We start from the raw sequence: 18,862 nt of genomic DNA, 5'->3' as shown, positions 1-18,862 counted from the left end.
CTGGCACTGTCATGTGGGATACAAGCATGTCACAGTATCATGACTCAAGTGGGAAGGGATCTGGACGTAGAACAAAGCAGTCTGCTGAACATTCTGGACTCTGTAGAGATGTATCTGAGGTCCTGGGCACTAGCTCCTCGCCCCTTCCCCTCGGCCACAACCAGTCTTCCATGTATCCCAGAGCTGGGACCCTGTCTGTGTGGGGCAGAACCCAGCTCCCTTGAGCTTGACTGCCTGGCAAGTCCACACTACCAGCCTCAGCCTCAGGCTTTGTTCTAGAAATATCCTGTGAGAATGGATACCTTTGGCTCCCATTGTCAGAGCCCTCCAGGAACCTTTGGCCTCAGGCAGCACCTTCTATGGACTTCTCAAGGCTGGAGCCAGCAAACACCCTCTTCTACACTGTCACCTAGTCCTCAGGGACTGCGTCACTATCCTTACCTTAGAGATAAGGAAGCTGAGGTCAGAGCGAAGACCACGCAGCAGTGCAGCAGCGAAGGGGCCAGCAGGAGGGAGTTCTGTGCCTCTTCTCACACCACCCCTGCTTCCTAGCACACATACCAAGGCACTCACAGGAATGCACATGTGTGACAGTTTGCACATGTGCATGCTCATATACATATACCATATGTGTACATGTCCATACACATGCACACAGACGTGCAAGGCACCAGCTACACATTCCATCCACCCTCTGGGCCTTGGTGCCTGTTAGGTTTGTCTCTTGATGATGCCTCCCCTTCCTGCTGTCCCCCATCAGCCTGTTTTGGGGAAACAACAGCATTTGTCAACCCAAAGAATCATCATGAGTTTGCATTTCCTCTGGGGGTTTCCGGGAGCATGTGCACTAGTCTGTGGAAGGGGCCCTGACTTGAGGAGCACCACACAGGGGGTACTGCATATGGGGTGAGGTTGCCTAGGGCCAGGCTCCCCAGATGGGGCTCCACTCAGGTCTTAGGTTCGTGGAGAATGAGACATGCAATGACAATGTGGGTGCTCCCACTCACCACACAGCCACCATCTCCTGTCATTGTAACTGGTACTTTAGAGAGCAGGGGTGAGGACAAAGGAGAACCGTGCCCTCAGGACCTTCCTACCTGACATGACACCTATGCTCAGAGAAAACCAGTGGCTTTGGGAATAGCCCTCAGTTCCCATCTCACTCCTCCAGTTCTGGGGGACGGGGAGAGATCTCCCCACCCCCCAGCTTCCTGGTCCCTGAGCCTCAGTCTTCCTACCTGTAGCATGGGACCCCTACTCTGGGCACTTATCCTGAGTATGGCTCAGCAGGCCAAGGCTCTGGTAAAGTACTGTGCCCACAGACAAAGCTCATGAACTTTCCACTTTACAGGAAGGTGGCATTAACATTTGGGTAGAAGTAACACACACTTAGTGAAGGAGACAGAGACCGTAACACTTGCATTGTGGGTATACACAGGTTGAATTTTCCCATAGAAGGCAAAGGAGGGATCTTGAAGGCCATTGAAATTCTAGTTTCTTTCTGCTGAAGCTTGGAAATGTCCAGAGATATGTGAGGTCACAGACCTGGGGCCTGGGAAGATTATGGGGCTGATCCCCACCTGAGAACAAAGAAGACACATCTTCTCAGAACTATCAAAATGACCTGTGAGTCGCTGATTCCTAGGCCCTTTGGACAGGGTGCCCCCACAAGTGGGGACACATAGGATGTACTGGACTCCTGGCCTTGAACTCATCTGGACTTCCAGGATGGCTGACTTTCCTGTTCTACCTGTGACCCACCAGGTTGTGGGCCTTAGCCCGGCCTCTGAGCACAGGCTGGCAGATGTCTCTGGGTCCCACCCACAATCTGGCTGGACTCAAAGCCTGAGACTGAGATCTTGGTAATCCCTAACCACTCTTTGTTCCCTCTCTCATTGGTACCTTCTACCCAGGTACTGCCTGGCAGGTCCTTCTAGGCTGGGACTACCTGTCTAGACCTCTGCAGTGACAGTGGGTAGTTTGCAAACTCCTGGTCAACTCATGCCCATGGCATGTCGGGATGAGGTAAGTGTACAGAAGGGTAAAAGGCACCACAAGGCCCTGGTTCCCTGATGCCACCTCTGATGCTTGGTCCTGAGTCTCCATTCTGACACTGAATGCCACAAATCCACAACTCTAGAAGATCATGTAAGGAATAAGTTATTTCCTCCGCATGGGATAAGATGTCACCTACTCCAGGTGCTGAGTAAGAATAGTGAACATGTCAGGGACCTCATTTTCAGAACTGTGCAGAAGCTGCAAGGGATGCTAAGATGGGAGAACTTCCAACACCAGAGGTTTGGAAAGGAGGGGATACAGGCTTGGGTGGAATAGGATGGAGCAGGGACTGAGCAGGGCTCAGGCCAGTGGGCACACAGGGCATATGAGGGTGAAGCCTGGAAATGCCTCTTGCACAACTCTGGGGTTGATGAATGCATAAATGTGCAGGGTTGGACTTGGGGGTATGCTGACACTGCTTTTGTATGGTATCATTACTTCTACTTCCTTCTGTGTCAGCACCTGCAGGCTGAGCTCTCTCCCCATTGCAGATGGATTACAGGGACCCTGCTCATGAACCCTAGTTGCAGGCCTAGTCACAGGCCATCGTTCACTTGGGTGGGTCCTAGATATCCACCTTCCTGTGGGCTGGAGGAAGGTCTAGGACTTCATGTCCTGCTCCCCACTGACCCAGCACCTAAGAGTGCTCAGGAGGTAGACATTTGAGGGAACACAGTTCTGTCACTAGGTTCTTAGTAGAGCAGGAGAAAGTACATATAAAACCCCTTCTTCAGTGAGGGCTGGCTGGGAAAGGACTCTTGTCATATGTCTGAGACCCAATCTTAATCTAACCCTAAGGCAGGACCCTAGCCCCATCCTGCAGTGGAGTCAAGACTCCAAGGGGAACAACCAGGGCTAGGGCCTTGGGTGTGGGGTGCAGGGCTGCCTTGGCTTAAAAGCAGCTTTCCAGCACCCACTAGCTAGAGGAAGGACAATATGCCAGGCCGGGGGCACAGGAAGCAGCTGCTGGAGTTGCTTCCTTAGGCCATAACCAACATCAACTAGTTTGCACACTCCTCCCAAATATGCCTTTGAGAATAAGGAGGAAAAATGAAACATGAAAGCATTGGGTCCCCTAAATTTCAAGAACAATTCAATGAGAAAATAGGAATTTTACCCTATAAAAGTTAGGGAGAGCTGGGTGCTGGGGGCTCACGCCTGTAATCCTAGCTATTCAGGAGGCTGAGATCTGAGGATCAAAGCCAGCCTGGGTAGGAAAGTCTCCCAGACTCCTATTTCCAATTAACCACTAGAAAATGGGAAGTGGTGCTGTGGATCAAGTGGTAGAGCACTAGCCTTGAGCTAAAGAGCTCAGGAACAGTGCCCAGGCCCCGAGTTCAAGCCCCATGACTGACAATAAAATAGAATAAAATAAAAAAAGTTGGGGAGAGAAGAGGCCTTTGGAAATACCTGGGAGGCTAGCATGGTGGGAGTTGGCCCTTGATCCAACCTTGAAGGTCTACCTTCTCAATGCACCAGATCAGGCCCTCTTCCCAGGCAGGTCCAAGTCCTTAAAGAACAGCCTGCAGATCCAAGAGGCTTAGAAGACAATCTGAAGTATGAAGCAGGGCAGGAAAAATGCAGTGTTTGCAAGCAAGCCCAGGGCATCTAAGTCATTGAGAAGAAATGAGGACCTAAGGTGGCTCCAGGATGGCCCAGAGCCACTTTCCCACCAGACACTCCCCAGGGAAGGCTTTGGGATGACTCATTGATCCTGACATCTGTCTGTCTATCTATATACATCATTATTAATAGACTGATGATTTATTTATTTATTTATTTATTTTTGCCAGTCCTGGCCCTTGGACTCGGGGCCTGAGCACTGTCCCTGGCTTTCTTTTGCTCAAGGCTAGCACTCTGCCACTTGAGCTACAGCGCCACTTCTGGCCATTTTCTATATATGTGGTGCTGGGGAATCGAACCCAGGGCTTCATGTATACGAAGCAAGCACTCTTGCCACTAGGCCATATTCCCAGCCCGACTGATGATTTATTATTTATTACCTATCATCTATCAATCCATCATCTATCATTCATATCTAATCTGCTAGTAAACTTTATGACACTGTAACAAAATACCTGAGACAATTAACTTACAAAGAGAAAGGGTTTATTTTAGCTCTCAGTAGTCCATGGTTTACTTTACTAGTTCTGTTTCTTTGGGCCTCTGATAAGGCAGCACATCATAGAATGGATGCTCATCTGAGAAGCCAGGGAACAAAAAGAGAGAACAAAGAATGGGTTGGGGTTGTACAATCCTGTTCAAAAGAATATTCCCAATGACCTAAAGAACTCTCCATAGGCTGCACTTACAGGTTCCACCATGTCCCAGTAGTGCCACCCTAGATATAAAGCCTTTAAGACATGGACTTTGGGAGGACACCTAACTATACCATGGCTCTGTCATAGCTACCACCTTTCTACCCACCCATCTAACCATCCACCAACCTATCTGACTACATAATCAACCTGTTACAGTAAAAAGGTTAAAAAAAAACCAAACAGTCTCACTCAGACCTTCATGGCCACTCAGCCAGAACCATCCCCTCCTACTACACCATCCCCACTTCACTGACTGATTCCACCAACATCAGATCTCATACCCAGGCTGATTTTGCCTAGAAAATTCTTCCCTACCTACCATCTGCTGACTACCCCTCCTGTCTCTCTGGGGGATCCCCTCACCTCAGCAGGCTCATCTTGCCCTACTCACCAGGCTCCAGGTTTGTTGACAGCTAGGTGGGCCTTGGTACAGAGAGTACCTTGGTGCCCACTTCAGCCCAATAGGGTGAGTTTCCTCTCCTGTTAAAGGAGGAACTAAGCCATATGTTGGCCAACATCCGGCTACTGATACACAGGTGATCATGGCCAGTCCAAACCAGGGACCCTGGGGGTAGCCTGGCCACTGTCTGCCTGTCTCCTTTGGAAGCATGCTTCAGGGCCACTGTTGGGTGGAGGGGGAGGTGCTAATTCTGGAGCTTAAACTCAGAGCCTGAGCAACAGTCCCTTAGCGTTTTTTGCTCAAGATTGGTGCTCTAACACTTGAGCCATAGCTCTACTTCTGGCTTTTTAGTGGCTAACTGGAGATAAGAGTCTCACAGACTTTCTTGGCTTCTAAACCAGATCTCAGCCTTCTAAAAAGTTAAGCTTACAGGGGTGAGCCACCTGCACCCAACCTGGCCCACATTTTTTTTCCCCTTTCAATTTGGCTTATCTTGGAACACACTGCACAGGCTACTTTTCACAGATCACTTTATGGCACATGCTGTCACAAAAGGAGGAACATCAAGTGCGACTCTATTTTCTATGTTTACCACCATCTCTTTTCATCCATTTCCCCATCTTTGTTTTTCGTGAAGGTTTTTGTTTTGTTTTCCTTTTTGAGATGCATTCTATGTTGTCCAGGCTGGCCTCTAACTCTCAGGATCAAGTAATCCTCTTGCCTTTTGCTAGAACAACAGGGACACACCGCCATGTCCAAATTTTTCCCTTGGAATATTTTAAAGCATTCACTTTCATCTATAATAACATCTTCTCATCCACCACTTTAGGAACTTGACAGGTCTGCCACACTTACGACCATCTTAAGGCCTTGGGTTTTAAGAGTCACTCCAGGGGCTGGGAATGTGGCCTACTGGCAAGAGTGCTTGCCTCATATACATGAAGCCCTGGGTTCAATTCCTCAGCACCACATACAGAAAAGGCCAGAAGAGGTGCTGTGGCTCAAGTGGCAGAGTGCTAGCCTCGATCAAAAAGAAGTCAGGGACAGTGCTCAGGACCTGAGTCCAAGTGCCAGGACTGGCAAAAAAAAAAAAAAAAAAAGAGTCACTCCAGGCTCAGTGCTTAGATGGGTAAGAGAGAGATGGGCAGGGAAGTAGGGATCTTGAGGGAAGCCCTCATCTCTCATCCTGTGTCTTGGGAAGGCTGCTTGGAGGAGAAGGCAGAGACCAGTAGCAGATGCCCAGAAACATTTGGAAGGGACCAGGCGTAGGCACCACACAGCAGAGTGCAGAATGCATGAAGAGGCTAGGGCAGATCAAGGGAGATCAAGGTGGGTGGCATGGTCTGGGGCCCAGAGACAAGGTGGCCTGGGAGTTGGTTTCTGATGGTCATAGAGCCCCTCTAGGTGGCTCTGTGTCCAGGACATGCTCCTGGGTTTTCTCCTACACGCAAGAATGCTCTGGTGATCACCAATGTAGGCCAAAAGTACTGAACATCAATGCAGGCCAAATGATAAACAGACTTGAAGCAGAGATGCATCCAGGGCCTAGATAATGAAGACCCACAGTGAGCATTAGAACTCTGCAAGGAGTGGACAGCGGGCCATTGCACATGTGACTGAGGACATGGGTCTGTTCCCAGGCTCATGATGCACACGCCTTTTCCCCAGCTCCCTGGGGGGAGAAGAGTCAGAGTCTAGCACCAGAATTCTGAAGCCACCAAAGTTAACAAATGCTTTAGGTAGCCTGATGGCGCAAGCCACTCCTTCAGGAGTCTCTCAGATCCCAGCCTCTTTGCCTCCAAATCTCACCCTTAGAGATGTTGGAATGTGAGAGCCTGCTTAGCTCAACAGTTCCAAGGAAGGCAGCCCTAGCTAGAAGCACCTGCTGATGGTCCTGCAGGGAGGGGACAGTGATGCAGGGAGGCATATGAGCTTTATTGTCATTCCTGATTAGAAAAGTGGAGACCTGGACCCCTAGGAGGGGCCTCAGGTTCTGCCTGATCACTGCTGGTGGAGGGTGTGGGCAGGGCCTGAGGCCCACCCGAGCATGGCTGCCTCTTGGTGACCACCAAGCCCAGGTGCTGAAGTGGAAGCCAGAGACTGGTGGTCGGTTCTGGATGTCCAGTGTCCCTGGGTTAGGAAGTGGCAGAAGCAGTGCAACAGTCTCCAGAGTGACCTGGGCAGGCCTCACAGGACATGGGGATGCTGGTGCTTCAGCAAAGGGAGGGGGCATGTTCTAGTCCTTCTGGAACATCCTGAGACACAGACCAGAGCAAACCCCTCATCTGGCCCATCCAGATCAGATGTGTGTCCTTTGGTGGGGTGTGACCCTTTTCTGGGTACTAGTTTCTAGGTCTGTCCAGTTCTGACCTTCTTGGCTCACATCCAGCCCCCATGTGCCAGGTAGGGCCTCCTCTGCTCAGCCATAGTCGGCGTGTCCCAGGACATGGCCCAGCAAAGGCCAGTTTGGGCTTTGGCCATTTCTGGGAGTACTGCACATGGAATTGGGATGCCTTCAGAACTTGCAGTTTCTGGGGGCTGGGCTGTGGGACAGGTAGCATCCAAGGTTCTAGAAAGAAGAGAGAAATGGTGTAAGGGCTGGCTGGCCAACCAACAATGTTCCAAGCTGGTGGAGGCTCTGAGTCCATCCAGGTGACCAGCCACTCACACTTGGACTAAAAAGACCCATCTGACCTGAACGAGTCTGCAAGGCTCTCTAGGCCCTCGGGTTACTATCTGAAATATGCCATTTCTCCATCTCTGTCAAGATTTAAAGGCATGGCCCAGTATGGACACCAGGGCCAGGCAGCAGTGACTTCTGCTCTGGTAGCTTCAAGCAGCGGTATACACAGTGGCTCTGAACTTGGGGTTTCTGGGGACAGCCCCAAGGGTACCAATAGAGGAAAAGGGCCAGTAGGACACTATCTGTGAGCCCTCAGGCCCCAGAAGACAAGTTGGGGCCTGGCCAGTAGAGGGCCAGTGCTTAAGGAAGAGCCAAGAACTGTCAGGCCACACAGCAGGAAGCCTTGCCCCAACAGGCATGAGGAGGCAGGCTGGCATCCAGAGACTCTGTGGGAGGATGGCTGACTACAAACCTGGGCAGTGGCTGAGCTGGGAATCAGACACCATGTGGGCCACCCAGATCCTAGCAGAAGAGATAGCAGAAGAGCCTCAGGCTCTGGGCCAGAGCACTGGGGTAATGTGTCAGGATAGCCCCGGACTCAGTTACATGGATTGCAGCATGCATGGCCCCAGACCACAGCCACAGGGCCTGTGGTATGGGTGACCTCAACCTCAGCCTGAGTCACCCAGACCTCTCTACTCATCCTGCTCCCAGGCCGGGCATCCTCAAGTGAGCAATCACTCTGAGCAGGAACAGTGGGAGGGGCTGAGCCTATTCTCAGGGAGAAGCATGGTCTCCTCTCCAGGGTAGGGGTGGTACAGACCCTTGAGGCAAAGCGTGGATAGATGAATAGATTCTATCCTTTTCAGAGTAGGGCAGGCCATTGCTCAGGCAAGAAGTCATATAAAATATCACCTGCTGAGTGGAGCTGACAAGGGAAGTTGGAAAGCAGAGACCCTGTCCCTTCTCAAGAGATGCCAGAAGTGCGTACATTTCTTCTTTCTTTCTTTCCTTCCTTCCTTCCTTCCTTCCTTCCTTTCTTCCTTCCTTCCTTCCTCCCTTCCTTCCTTCCTTCCTTCCTCCCCTCTGCTTCCCCTCCCTTCCTCCTTCTTCTTCCCTTTCTTTCCTTCTTCTCCTTCCCTCCCTCTCTCTTTTCTTTCATTCCTTTCCTTCTCACCCTTCTTTCTTCCCTCTTGTCCTTCCCTTCCTTCCTTTGATATAGCATATTATATACTCCAGGCTGGCCTAGAACTTTCTATGCAGCCCAAGCTGACCTCTGACTCAAAATCCTTTGACTTAAACTTCCTGAGTGGTGAAACTAGATGTGTACCACCACCTCTAGTTAAGAAATTTCATTTTCAAATAAACTGTCCAGATGTTTAAATGGGGATCCCAGAGCTGAGGATATACCTTAGTTATACAGCATTTGCCTAGCATGTGGGAGGCCCTGGGTTCCTTCAACGCCATTAAAAAACAAAACAAAACAACAACTGGTGGCTCCGAAACATGTTTTCTCAACACCCTACTGAACCCCAGGCAATCCATGTGGGGAGCCTGGCAGTGCCAGGCAGAGATCATGTGGATGGGAACAAGGATGCTCTGTTCCAAGAAGGGGCTCAGGGAGAGCTAGCTGGGAACTCAAACACCCCAGAAGCCTCCCAGGGTGGTGGCTAACAGTGGGTCCCACACTCCCCTCCCAGCTTACCTGGGTTCTCTATTGCCGGGGTGCCACATCAATCATGGGCTTCTGGACCCCAAAAGCTGTGATGAAGATGTTGACCACCACGATGATGAATACCAGACCCGTAGCTAGGTTGTTCAGGAAGTCTAGCTTGGCATGCTTGGCTGGATTGTTAAGGTCATACTTGACTGTGGGAGAAAGAAAGAGGATAGTTCTCAGGGCAGCTTAGGCTAGGGACTGTGTTGAGTGTACATTATGGACTTCAGCCACATTTAGGGTAAGAGTATTCTTCCCCAAAGAACAATCCCTTGTTGCTAAAACCCTGGCTTGGATATCCTCATCTTCTGTAGTGACCCCATCCCCCAGCCTGCATGAAGAACTGAAGCCTAGGTGATGAGCCTATGTCATGTGGCTCATGGATATCAAGCCAGATCAGAGCACTTAAATCTATGGGCCTTCCACTTCCCAAGGTGAAACTATTACACTTATTGTACAGATTGAGAAACTGAGGTCAAAAGAGCCACTCACTTTCCCCAGGACACATTGCCAAGAAGCAAAGCATCAATGATATGGCATCCTGCTGCTTGGTCGAGGATGTCCCCTCTGGACAGGTGTCAAGAATGACATGCGTATCCTCATCTCCTGGCCTAAGGGCTCCTTCTCACTTCCTGGCCCATCTTCCTCTAATCTCCTGTGTAACTGGGCTACTCTTTATCACTGGACAGTTGTTCCCAGAGTTAGTCCTAAGCTAGGGCTTAGGGCTGGTCAGCAGAGGCTATCTCTTGCCTCTGCTCCTACTCTGTACATGGGAAGGAAGAAGCCACATGCTGAACTACAGTCCTGGCTGAGGAGGGGTAGGCCCCACAGCTCTGTGAGAACCGAGTGTACCAGGTGACGAGCACCTGGGGGTGGGGGGCTGAGTAGGGAGGTACCAGGTTCCTACCGAGGAAGATGAGCAGCACACCCACGCCGATCTGCAGCACCAGGGAGATGGAGATGAGGACCACTAGGGGCACGAAGAAGGCAAAGGCAGGACCCTGCTCCACCACGGCCTTCAGCTGGGACGCATTGGCCATTAGCAGCGCAACATCCAGCATGCTCTCGGCCGCACTCTTCTTGTTGGCATAATGGTTCAAGTTGATGGGCTGGTTCCTAAAGCCCCAGCGGGGAGGCTGTGGAAGGGGGAAGGTCAGTAGGGCATGGGGCAGAATAGGGCTTGGAGCAGAATGCAGACTGATACAGGACCCTGCAAGTACAGCCCAGGACAGTGCTTATTACACAGCCTCTACACAGCCTCTACAAAACCTTCCCTAGGTAATGAGGAAACAAAATAGCAACTGGAGCACACAAGTGGAAAATGCCACCGCCTTTGTCCTACCACTGGTGGGGAGGTTGGGTGTGCATCCTTGTCCTGAGACCTGGGCCTTCCTTCCCCTGTGGGTATGGCTTCTTCCGGGTGCTACAAATGGAAGTGACATGTGGATAACACTTCATTCTGTCCCCTACAGATAGTAAACTAGCCAAAGCTTGAAATACACCCTTAGCTGGTGGAGTGAGTCTAAAGGCCAATCCAGCCTCAGTGACCTAGTTTGGAGTCCTTCAGCAGTTCCCTGTATATAGGATGAGTTGGCCACCTTGCCCAGTTACAAGCTGCACACTGATGTGGGCATCAGGAATTCTCCTAGCACATACTCAATAGAGGCCTCAGCATACTGCATACAATAGTGCTTGGTTGCTCTCTAATTACAGAGAGACACAAGTCCTGATCGCTTCTCTTGGGGTGAGTATCACTTGGTAGCAATCTTCTCCTCTATTTGGGGGCTGATCCAGGCCCCTGCCAAGGCCTGGAGGCCATTTCCTGGGTCACCTCTCATCTCTCACCTCTCATCTCTCTACCTAGCCTGTCAAGAGGGGCCTTCATGGGGCTGGGGATATGGCCTAGTGGCAAGAGTGCCTGCCTCATATACATGAGGCCCTGGGTTCGATTCCCCAGCACCACATATACGGAAAATGGCCAGAAGTGGCACTGTGGCTCAAGTGGCAGAGTGCTAGCCTTGAGCAAAACAAAGCCAGGGACAGTGCTCAGGCCCTAAGTCTAAGCCCCAGGACTGGCCAAAAAAAAAAAAAAAAAAAAAGAGGGGCCTTCAGATAGATCCCCTTTACCCCTCCCCCACAGGCCCTTCTATTTCCAGGTATGCTCATGTTCTGAGGCCCTGTCTAGGACACTGCAGGCAGGACCCTGTCCTGCCAAGATCATCTACTTCATTTCAAGACACCTCTGCATGGCCAGCTTCCTTTCTACTGAGCCAGTCAATCCTCTCAAGCTGCCCAGTTTAGATTCCTTCCAAGGCAACCAGGAAAATCCCACCCACCCTCAGCTCTGGCCCTCTGGCCTACCCACCTTGCACTGTGGCTTCTAGAGATCAGGCACTGAATTGGAGGCAGTGGCTAAGGAGCCAGCCTCCTGGGACTGCCCAAGAGATCTTGTTTCCAGACTCATGAAAGATGCATGAGAGGCAACAGCAACAAACTAACTAAGGTAGGATTCTGCTTTGATGACATTTTAAGGCTTATATTTGTTTGATGGATTCTTTGAGACAAGGTCTCACTGTGTAGCTTGGACTGGCTTTAAACTCTCTAATCTCCTGCCTCATGCTGAGTGCTAGAATTTAGAGTTCCTAGAAGGCAGGCTGGGTAGAGGTGGGGGGATAGATACAGGTGTGTGTGGCAGGGTGGGGATGGGGGGGATACAGGAGAGTTCTGCATCTGCACTTGGACCAAAACATTCCAACCATTTGTCTTTGGTATCAGCTGCTCTCGGAGGTGCTTGTTACTGGGTAAGAACTCAAAATGGAAACCCAGAAGCCAGCTATCCCTGCTCCCCTCAGTTTCAGTTCCCAACACTGCTTTGGGGTAACTGCATTCATAACCATGCATGCCAACCCAGTTCACTCCCAGGAAAAGCAGCCCTCCCAGGATGTTTATTTTTCTCTGCAGAGCCCTGAGGCTATCCTTAACTAGGTCCTCAAAAGGTCATCAGCTCGCCACACCCCATCACATGTTCTGCAGTATGTAGTGCATCCAGAGGTGGCTGGACATGATCTACTTTTCAGTCAGCCAGCCTGCTTGCCTGCCTGTCTGCCTGCCTGCCTCCCTCCCTCTCTCCTTCCCTCCCTCTCTCTTTTTCTGGTCCTGGGGCTCCAACTCTAGGCCTGGGCACTGTCCCTGAGCTCCCTTTGCTCAAGGCTAGCATTCTACCAATTGGGCCACAGCTCTACTTCTGGCTTTTTGTGGCTAATTGGAGATGAACCACAACCAGCCCCAGCTGATTTCCAACTGAGATCCTCAGATCTCAGCCTCCTGAGTAGCTAGGATTACAGGCATGAGACACCAGCACCCAGCTTCCTTCCTAGTTTCTTAAACAGGAGCCCAAATACCTTCCCTCAAGGCTTTCCTGATGCTCACCTGGGTCCCTAAGCCAGGATATGTCCTTAAGAGACCAAAACCTGGCCTCCCTTAGCCACCCAGCTGCCCAACCCTTTATTGTAGCCTCCAGGTATTGAATCCAATTGGAGCCAAGGCCATAGCCATCCTCCTGGAGCACAGATATAGACCCTGTGAGTTCCTGCATTTTGGGGACAGGCCCCATATCCACATAGGTACACACAGACACATATACATGAACATACACCTACAAAACACACAAAAGCATTCATACATGCACGTGCATAGCCACACCTCACATACCCATATTTACACACAACACACATACATGCATGCATGCACACATATCCATACACATCCATAGTTACATACCCATGAATACACATGTGAAATGTGGGTGTACTACATGCACATAATATATGTACACATCTATATATACACACACAAACATATAATATACACACAATTCAGTTGTACACAAAAGATGCACACACATTTTGTACAACTCATGCATATGCATGTACACAACACAACATATATACACAGACTCACATAAACTTGCATATACACACCCACAGAGATGCATGCACACATTACAACATACACAAACTACATGCACCCACACATAAACATGTACATACCCTCAGGCTAAGTATGTTCACCTTTGGCTGGAGGAGTTCCTTTTTATTCTTAGCTCTTCTGAACCAGTTAAGAATTTCATGGTCACAAGGAACAGTCAGATCTATGAATGAGCACCATCAGCAATGGAACCCCATGTCCCCACCCCCAACTTCAGCTCTCAGCATCCCAACACAGAAGCCTGTGTCCCTGCTGTCCTTGTACTCATTTAAGGTGGGTAAACTGAGGCTTAGGGGAGGAAGGTTCTTATCCAAAGCCACACAGCAAATGAAGACTGGGTTGGAATTTAACTCAGGCTCTAGGGCTCAGGCTTGATAGCTGACACCACTGTCTCCTTGGACCCAACGGAAGTTGGTCTAGAGTACTGACACCTGAGGGATTTAGCTCTCCCTGCTCCAGGCTCAGGATAGTCGCACTTGTTCCATGGAACAGCTTCTCACATGCCTGTGAACAGCTTCTTCATATGCCTGTGAAGCAAACACCTGGGGATGACTCAGAGCCTGGGACCCAGCAGAGGCCTTGATCCAGGACTCCTCTTGTTGAAGGGAACTTCTGGCCCATCCAGCCCTCTGCTTCCTGTTCAGACTGTGTGACAATAAGGGCTCCGGACCCAGAAGCTAAGGAGGCCATGCATAGCATCAAATCCTGGCTCTTGACAAACTTGGTCTGTCCCTGACAGCCAGCTCCTTCTGCTGCCTCAGTCTCCCTATCAGCACATTTGGAGTGAGACTCTGGAGCCCTGCCTGCCCACCAAGTGAGAGACTATATTCTTTTCCACCTTTATGCACCAGGAGATGGAGGCTCAGAAGTCCAGGCCCAGGGCACCTCCAGGGAGGAGTGGGTCAGAAGTCAAACCTTAGGATGTGTGCCCCAAGTCTATGACTGCCCTAAAACACACAGCATGGACTCCAAGTCTGTGTGGCTGGATGGGGAAGTGACTGCACAGTAGGCCTCCAGGGGACCCTGGTCCTAAACCTTGAAGGTGACTACCACACATGCATGTCCCAGGTTGTGCACACAAATGGACTGGACCCTGATGGAAGCCTGGGGCAACCTAACCACAGGTCAGCCCCATGGACTTGACCTGAAGTGTGCTAGGAAAACCCTGCCAGGCCTGTGCCAGTGACTTTGGCAGTGAAGGGAACAAACACCTGGTTAATGTGTCTGCAAGGCCAACAGGAATTCCCTGAAAACCAAGCAGCATAGGGAGTTGGGAGTAAAGCCAGACTGTTTCCTCTAAACACTAGGAAAGACACTGGTGAAAGGAACGAGTGCCATGCAAGGAGCTGCCTGAGTCAGACTGCAGGCCTCAGTGCAACACAAGTGGGGGCCTGCCATGTGTTCCCAAGGCTGCCTAACTCAACAGCCTAGAGGGATGGAGAAAAGCTGGGACATTTGAACCAGACCTGCTGAAGTCATGGTCCAGCTTGGTCTGGTCCTTTGAAGCTTGGATAGGGGACCATGGCCATCAGCCAGGACTACAAATGAAATGTATACTGGCTACCTAACCCTAGGGAGGGCGTGCCCAGAGTGGGTGCCACTCTATACCTCCTTCACCATTCACAATCCCACCATACACCACAGGGTGACTGTTCCATGACTCAGTTTCTCCATCCATAAAATGAACAGACAGGGACATGGAGGAGACATAACGAGGCTGGCTCAGAGGTCTTAGGCCTGTCAGGGCACACTGGTAGGTAGCAGGGCTGGGTTGCTCCTCACCCAGGATGCTAGCTCTGCCCACTGTGACAGACTCCAGCAACAATCCCACCAGCTCAGAAGTAATGAACAAAAGCAGCAACAAAGAACAGTCTGGACCCAGGTTCTCCAGGGCTGAGCAAGCCCAAGGGGTGAAGGTGTTGCCATAGATGATCCAGAAGTCTGTCTAAATAAATCCTGGCTGACCCCAGCCTTGTCTGTTCAGAGGCACTGCCCTTTGGGGTCAGTCAACCACTAGAAAGGTGTGTGTGTGTGTGTGTGTGTGTGTGTGTGTGTGTATGTATGTGTGTGTGTGTGTGTGTGTGTGTGTGTGTGTGTGTGTGTGTGTACCAGCCTGGTCTGTGGGTGTCCCTTGTCTGACCCATCTGCCTTGGGAAAGGAGTTGTTGCACCCCTCCCAGACCAGGTCTGGCACAAAGCCATATGTTTGGGTCCAGGACTAGATTTGGAGCTGAGTCCTCTGAGTCTGTCCTTGCCCAACAGACCCAGAAAATAGAGCCTACAAAGATCTGCAGCTCCATATCTGAATTCCCCACAGGAAACTCAGCCCCTAACAAACAGCAGGAAGTGTGGGAAGTAAGGTACCATAACAGCTGAGCTGAGGGTGGACTGGGCCAGACCCACTTCCTGTGGGTGTGGAATTGACCAGGAATGACCCACAAGGCCTGCCAGGGTTGCCTTTAAAACTTGGCTAAGAATCATGCAAATCCTGCCTATCTCGAGATGTGCCAGGCAAGCAGAAAAGAGAAGAGGAATTTCCCCTAGCCACTAAGACCATGCCTGGACTGACAGATCAGCAGGCCTATCAGACACAGTTCCATGGCCTGGAGGCCCAAGATGTGGTCCTGGATCCTCACCCTGCAGTCTGTGAAGGGCAGGAGGGTGGAGCTGGAACTACAGGGCCCAGCTGTGTCCCAGCCACCACCCTCTAGTATCCAGCACAAAACTGTGCCCAGTGTATGCTCTGGGCATGACACAACTGTAAGGTATTTCCACATTTGAACTGATGTTTACTATTCCTCTGCTGCCAGGCCCCAGTGCGCTGACTCAAAAAAGAAAGTGACCCATTCTCTAGACACTAGCAGGGGCTTACCTGATAGTATCTAGGTGCCTGGCAGATGGTAGAGTATATATTGGTAGAGGACCTTCCTTACTGCCTGGACTCAGAGGACCCACTGGGCACCTCCCTGTGCCAGGGAGCACAGCAGCAACTATTCTGAGCTTTAGCCACCTGGGAGGTGAGCAATGGTGTCCCATTTCACAGACAGAAAACTGAGGCTTCCCTTGGGGGGGGGTGCACACTGGGGAAGTTTCTGTCCTTTACAATCCACTTCCTGATATCACTAGCAAGAGAGGGTCCCATGCCAGGCAGGAAGTTGACTGAGCTGCTGCCACTGTATGCCAGGCTCTGCTCTGAGCATTTTCTATAGCAGCCACCTGGTCTCACTGTTACTGGGGGAAGCATTGTTATCACCCTCATTTCACAGATGGGAAACTGAGGCATGAAGTGCTGACATGTGGTGCTTCAAAATGGCAAGGCGGAGTTCTGAGGGAGGCAAAGGGGACTCGGCATTGAATAGAGATGATTTTAAAGCCAGTCATTCCTGGAGGAAGCTTCTTGTCTGGAACTTAAGTCCTGCATGGCCTGGAATGGGCCCTTAGGCCTCTCCTCTGCCTTCTGGCCTCCCACCCCACCACCACCCAGCTCTGCATGTCCATAGTGACCTAGCCTGGAGGCCCTTGCTCCTGATATTTCTTTTGTGCAAGAGCCCTTCCACTAATAGCAGAGTACCAGACCTGTCCACTCCCCTTCTTACCCTCAAGGGCCAGTGCTAACAGCCCACCTCTGTAGAAGCCTTCCTGACCCATGTGCTCCCCCACAGTGGCCCTCCTTTGGGAATTTGCCTGAGCTGAGCTTCTCTCCATTCTCTGTGGGTAGAGCAGGGGTACATTGATAAGGTTGCATTTCCCTTCCAAACCTAAGGTAGTGTGACCCCGGAGAAACTCACCCCAATCTTTCCAGAGTCCCTCCAGAAGTGCAACCCACCCTGCAGCCTATAAAATGAGCAGATAGAGCTGAGGGGAGGGCAGATGCAGGCAAGGCCAAGCTTCTCAGCTACCTGTGTTGCAGAATTTACTTCCCATTTATCTTTGAGGGTGGAAACGGATCACTGTTGTTCCCTTTTAAGATAATATATGGAAGGTCCAAAGAGTCGAGTAAAGGGCACACAGTCAAGGAGAGGTACCCTCTGCCTACTGCTCCAAAGTGATCACACATTGACAGAGTCAGGCCCTAGAGTCTCAGACACATGGACAAGTCTCTCAGAGTCTCTCAGTCCTCAGTTTCATCATCTCCAATCCTGAGACTCCAAGACTATTCTCCCACACATCTCACTGAGATGTGTGGCCATCCATCTGGTACTGTTGACTGCCTATCAACACTTATACAGAATGCCTGCTCCAGGGAGCAGGGAAAATCCCAGCAGGGCGAAGTTCTCAACTCCCATCACTGGGGGTCAAAAAAGGAAAGAATGTCCAAAGTCAACAAGTCACTGACTGCCTATGCCAGAAGGTGCTAAAGACTGGGACCTGGGATGTAGCACCAGGCCATGGGACTCTGGTCTGCTCCGGATCTGTCCCAGAAGCAGCAAGAAAGCAAGGTCTAGGGCTGGGGATATAGCCTAGTGGCAAGAGTGCCTGCCTCAGATACACGAGGCCCTAGGTTCGATTCCCCAGTACCACATATACAGAAAACGGCCAGAAGCGGCGCTGTGGCTCAAGTGGCAGAGTGCTAGCCTTGAGCGGGAAGAAGCCAGGGACAGTGCTTAGGCCCTGAGTCCAAGGCCCAGGACTGGCCAAAAAAAAAAAAAAAAAAAAAAAGAAAGCAAGGTCTAGATCGGGACAAGGGTGAGCCACCAACATGGGGACAGGAACCACTGCATGACCACAGCCTTTCCAGGCCCCCAGGGGCTCCTAGGGTGGAAACCCTGAAGGCTGTGAGTGGGCGATTTTCTGCTTCTCAAAGGGAGGGAATAGGGCTGGGGCATAGAACCTGGGTTTCCCCCATCAGGGCAGCATTGGCTGTGTGGTCACCATGCGGTGACGTAGCTGTCTGCCTGCCCCTGGCATGTAGCCCAGAGGACAGTAACTCCTCTCCACTTTCCCGGAGCACGCAGGAGGAAACAGCACTCCGAGGCTTAAAGTTAGAAAGGAAGCGTGGAAGGAGGCGAGAGTCCTAGAAAGGGGACACCAGCAGTCTCCCACCTCGTAGTCCGGGGTCCCCACAACTGCTTGGTCTAACCTCAGGTGGCAGCTCGCCTCAGGCTCCCCTGCACACCTTCTGGGATGGCCCCTGGGGCCACCAGTCGCGCCCCAGACAGAAAACAAACGGGACTCAGCCATGGCTCTGCGTGGTGACGGACGCCAACCGGCAGTGCAGACGCCCACAGGTGCGGGCGAGGCCGCGCGGGTGCAGGGCCCAGCGAGGGCGGTATCGACCAAGGTCAGGCGGTGACTGAAGGAGAAGCGAGGAGGGGTTCTTACCGAGACCGCGGGAGAGCCAGGCGAGCCTGGGTGCAGCTCGCCATTAAGCTCGTACTCCTCGGTGGCCGAGTCCATGATGTGGCCACCCGGGCCACCACGCTCCCGGCCTGAGTGTGCCCGCGCCTCTGCCGCCGGGTCCCCGGCTGTGCGCCCGCCCCCGCGACGCCACGCCCCCACGTCGCCCCGCCCCGCGACGCCACACCCACTGCTGGCCCCGCTCTGGCGCGCGGCCGCCCTCAGACTCAGCCCCGAGCTGGGTTAGGGGGCGGGGCCTGGGGGCTGGATCCCTGGGTCCCCAGCACCGGGAACCGCGCCTATGGATCTAAGGCGCCCCACTCTTGGGGTCCCCCAGGACCGCTTGGGCACGGCGATGCCAACCATCTGGCTGCAGGACGGTGGGTAGGACATCTGAGCTTCTGTAGAAAGTGAGACCAA

The 18,862-nt window shown here is 51.8% G+C and overlaps 1 protein-coding gene across 1 annotated transcript; it reads right to left on the bottom strand.

The window, feature by feature from the left end:
* Positions 1–6,693: 6,693 nt before the first annotated feature.
* Ninj1 (ninjurin 1) lies at positions 6,694–18,567 on the bottom strand. Its single transcript, XM_048343485.1, has 4 exons — positions 18,428–18,567; positions 10,027–10,255; positions 9,108–9,271; positions 6,694–7,348 (listed from the first exon to the last, which is right to left on the bottom strand). The coding sequence occupies exons 1-3, from the start codon at positions 18,500–18,502 to the stop codon at positions 9,117–9,119; spliced, it is 459 nt and encodes a 152-aa protein (XP_048199442.1). The 5' UTR covers positions 18,503–18,567; the 3' UTR covers positions 6,694–7,348; positions 9,108–9,116.
* Positions 18,568–18,862: the final 295 nt, after the last annotated feature.

Source organism: Perognathus longimembris, chromosome 1, assembly GCF_023159225.1.
Source record: "Perognathus longimembris pacificus isolate PPM17 chromosome 1, ASM2315922v1, whole genome shotgun sequence".
Taxonomy (NCBI): Eukaryota; Metazoa; Chordata; class Mammalia; order Rodentia; family Heteromyidae; genus Perognathus; species Perognathus longimembris.
Note: the sequence above shows the minus strand (reverse complement) of the source record. Positions and strands in the feature narration are given on the sequence as shown.

Bases quoted from the DNA above. Each gene is read 5' to 3' on its own strand.
- Ninj1 (XM_048343485.1), bottom strand. From the start codon at position 18,502: ATGGACTCGGCCACCGAGGAGTACGAGCTTAATGGCGAGCTGCACCCA. The intron at 10,256-18,427 runs GTAAGAACCCCT...CCCCTTCCACAG, and splicing joins CTGGCTCTCCCGCGGTCTCG to CCTCCCCGCTGGGGCTTTAG. The intron at 9,272-10,026 runs GTAGGAACCTGG...TTTCTCCCACAG, and splicing joins TGTGCTGCTCATCTTCCTCG to TCAAGTATGACCTTAACAAT.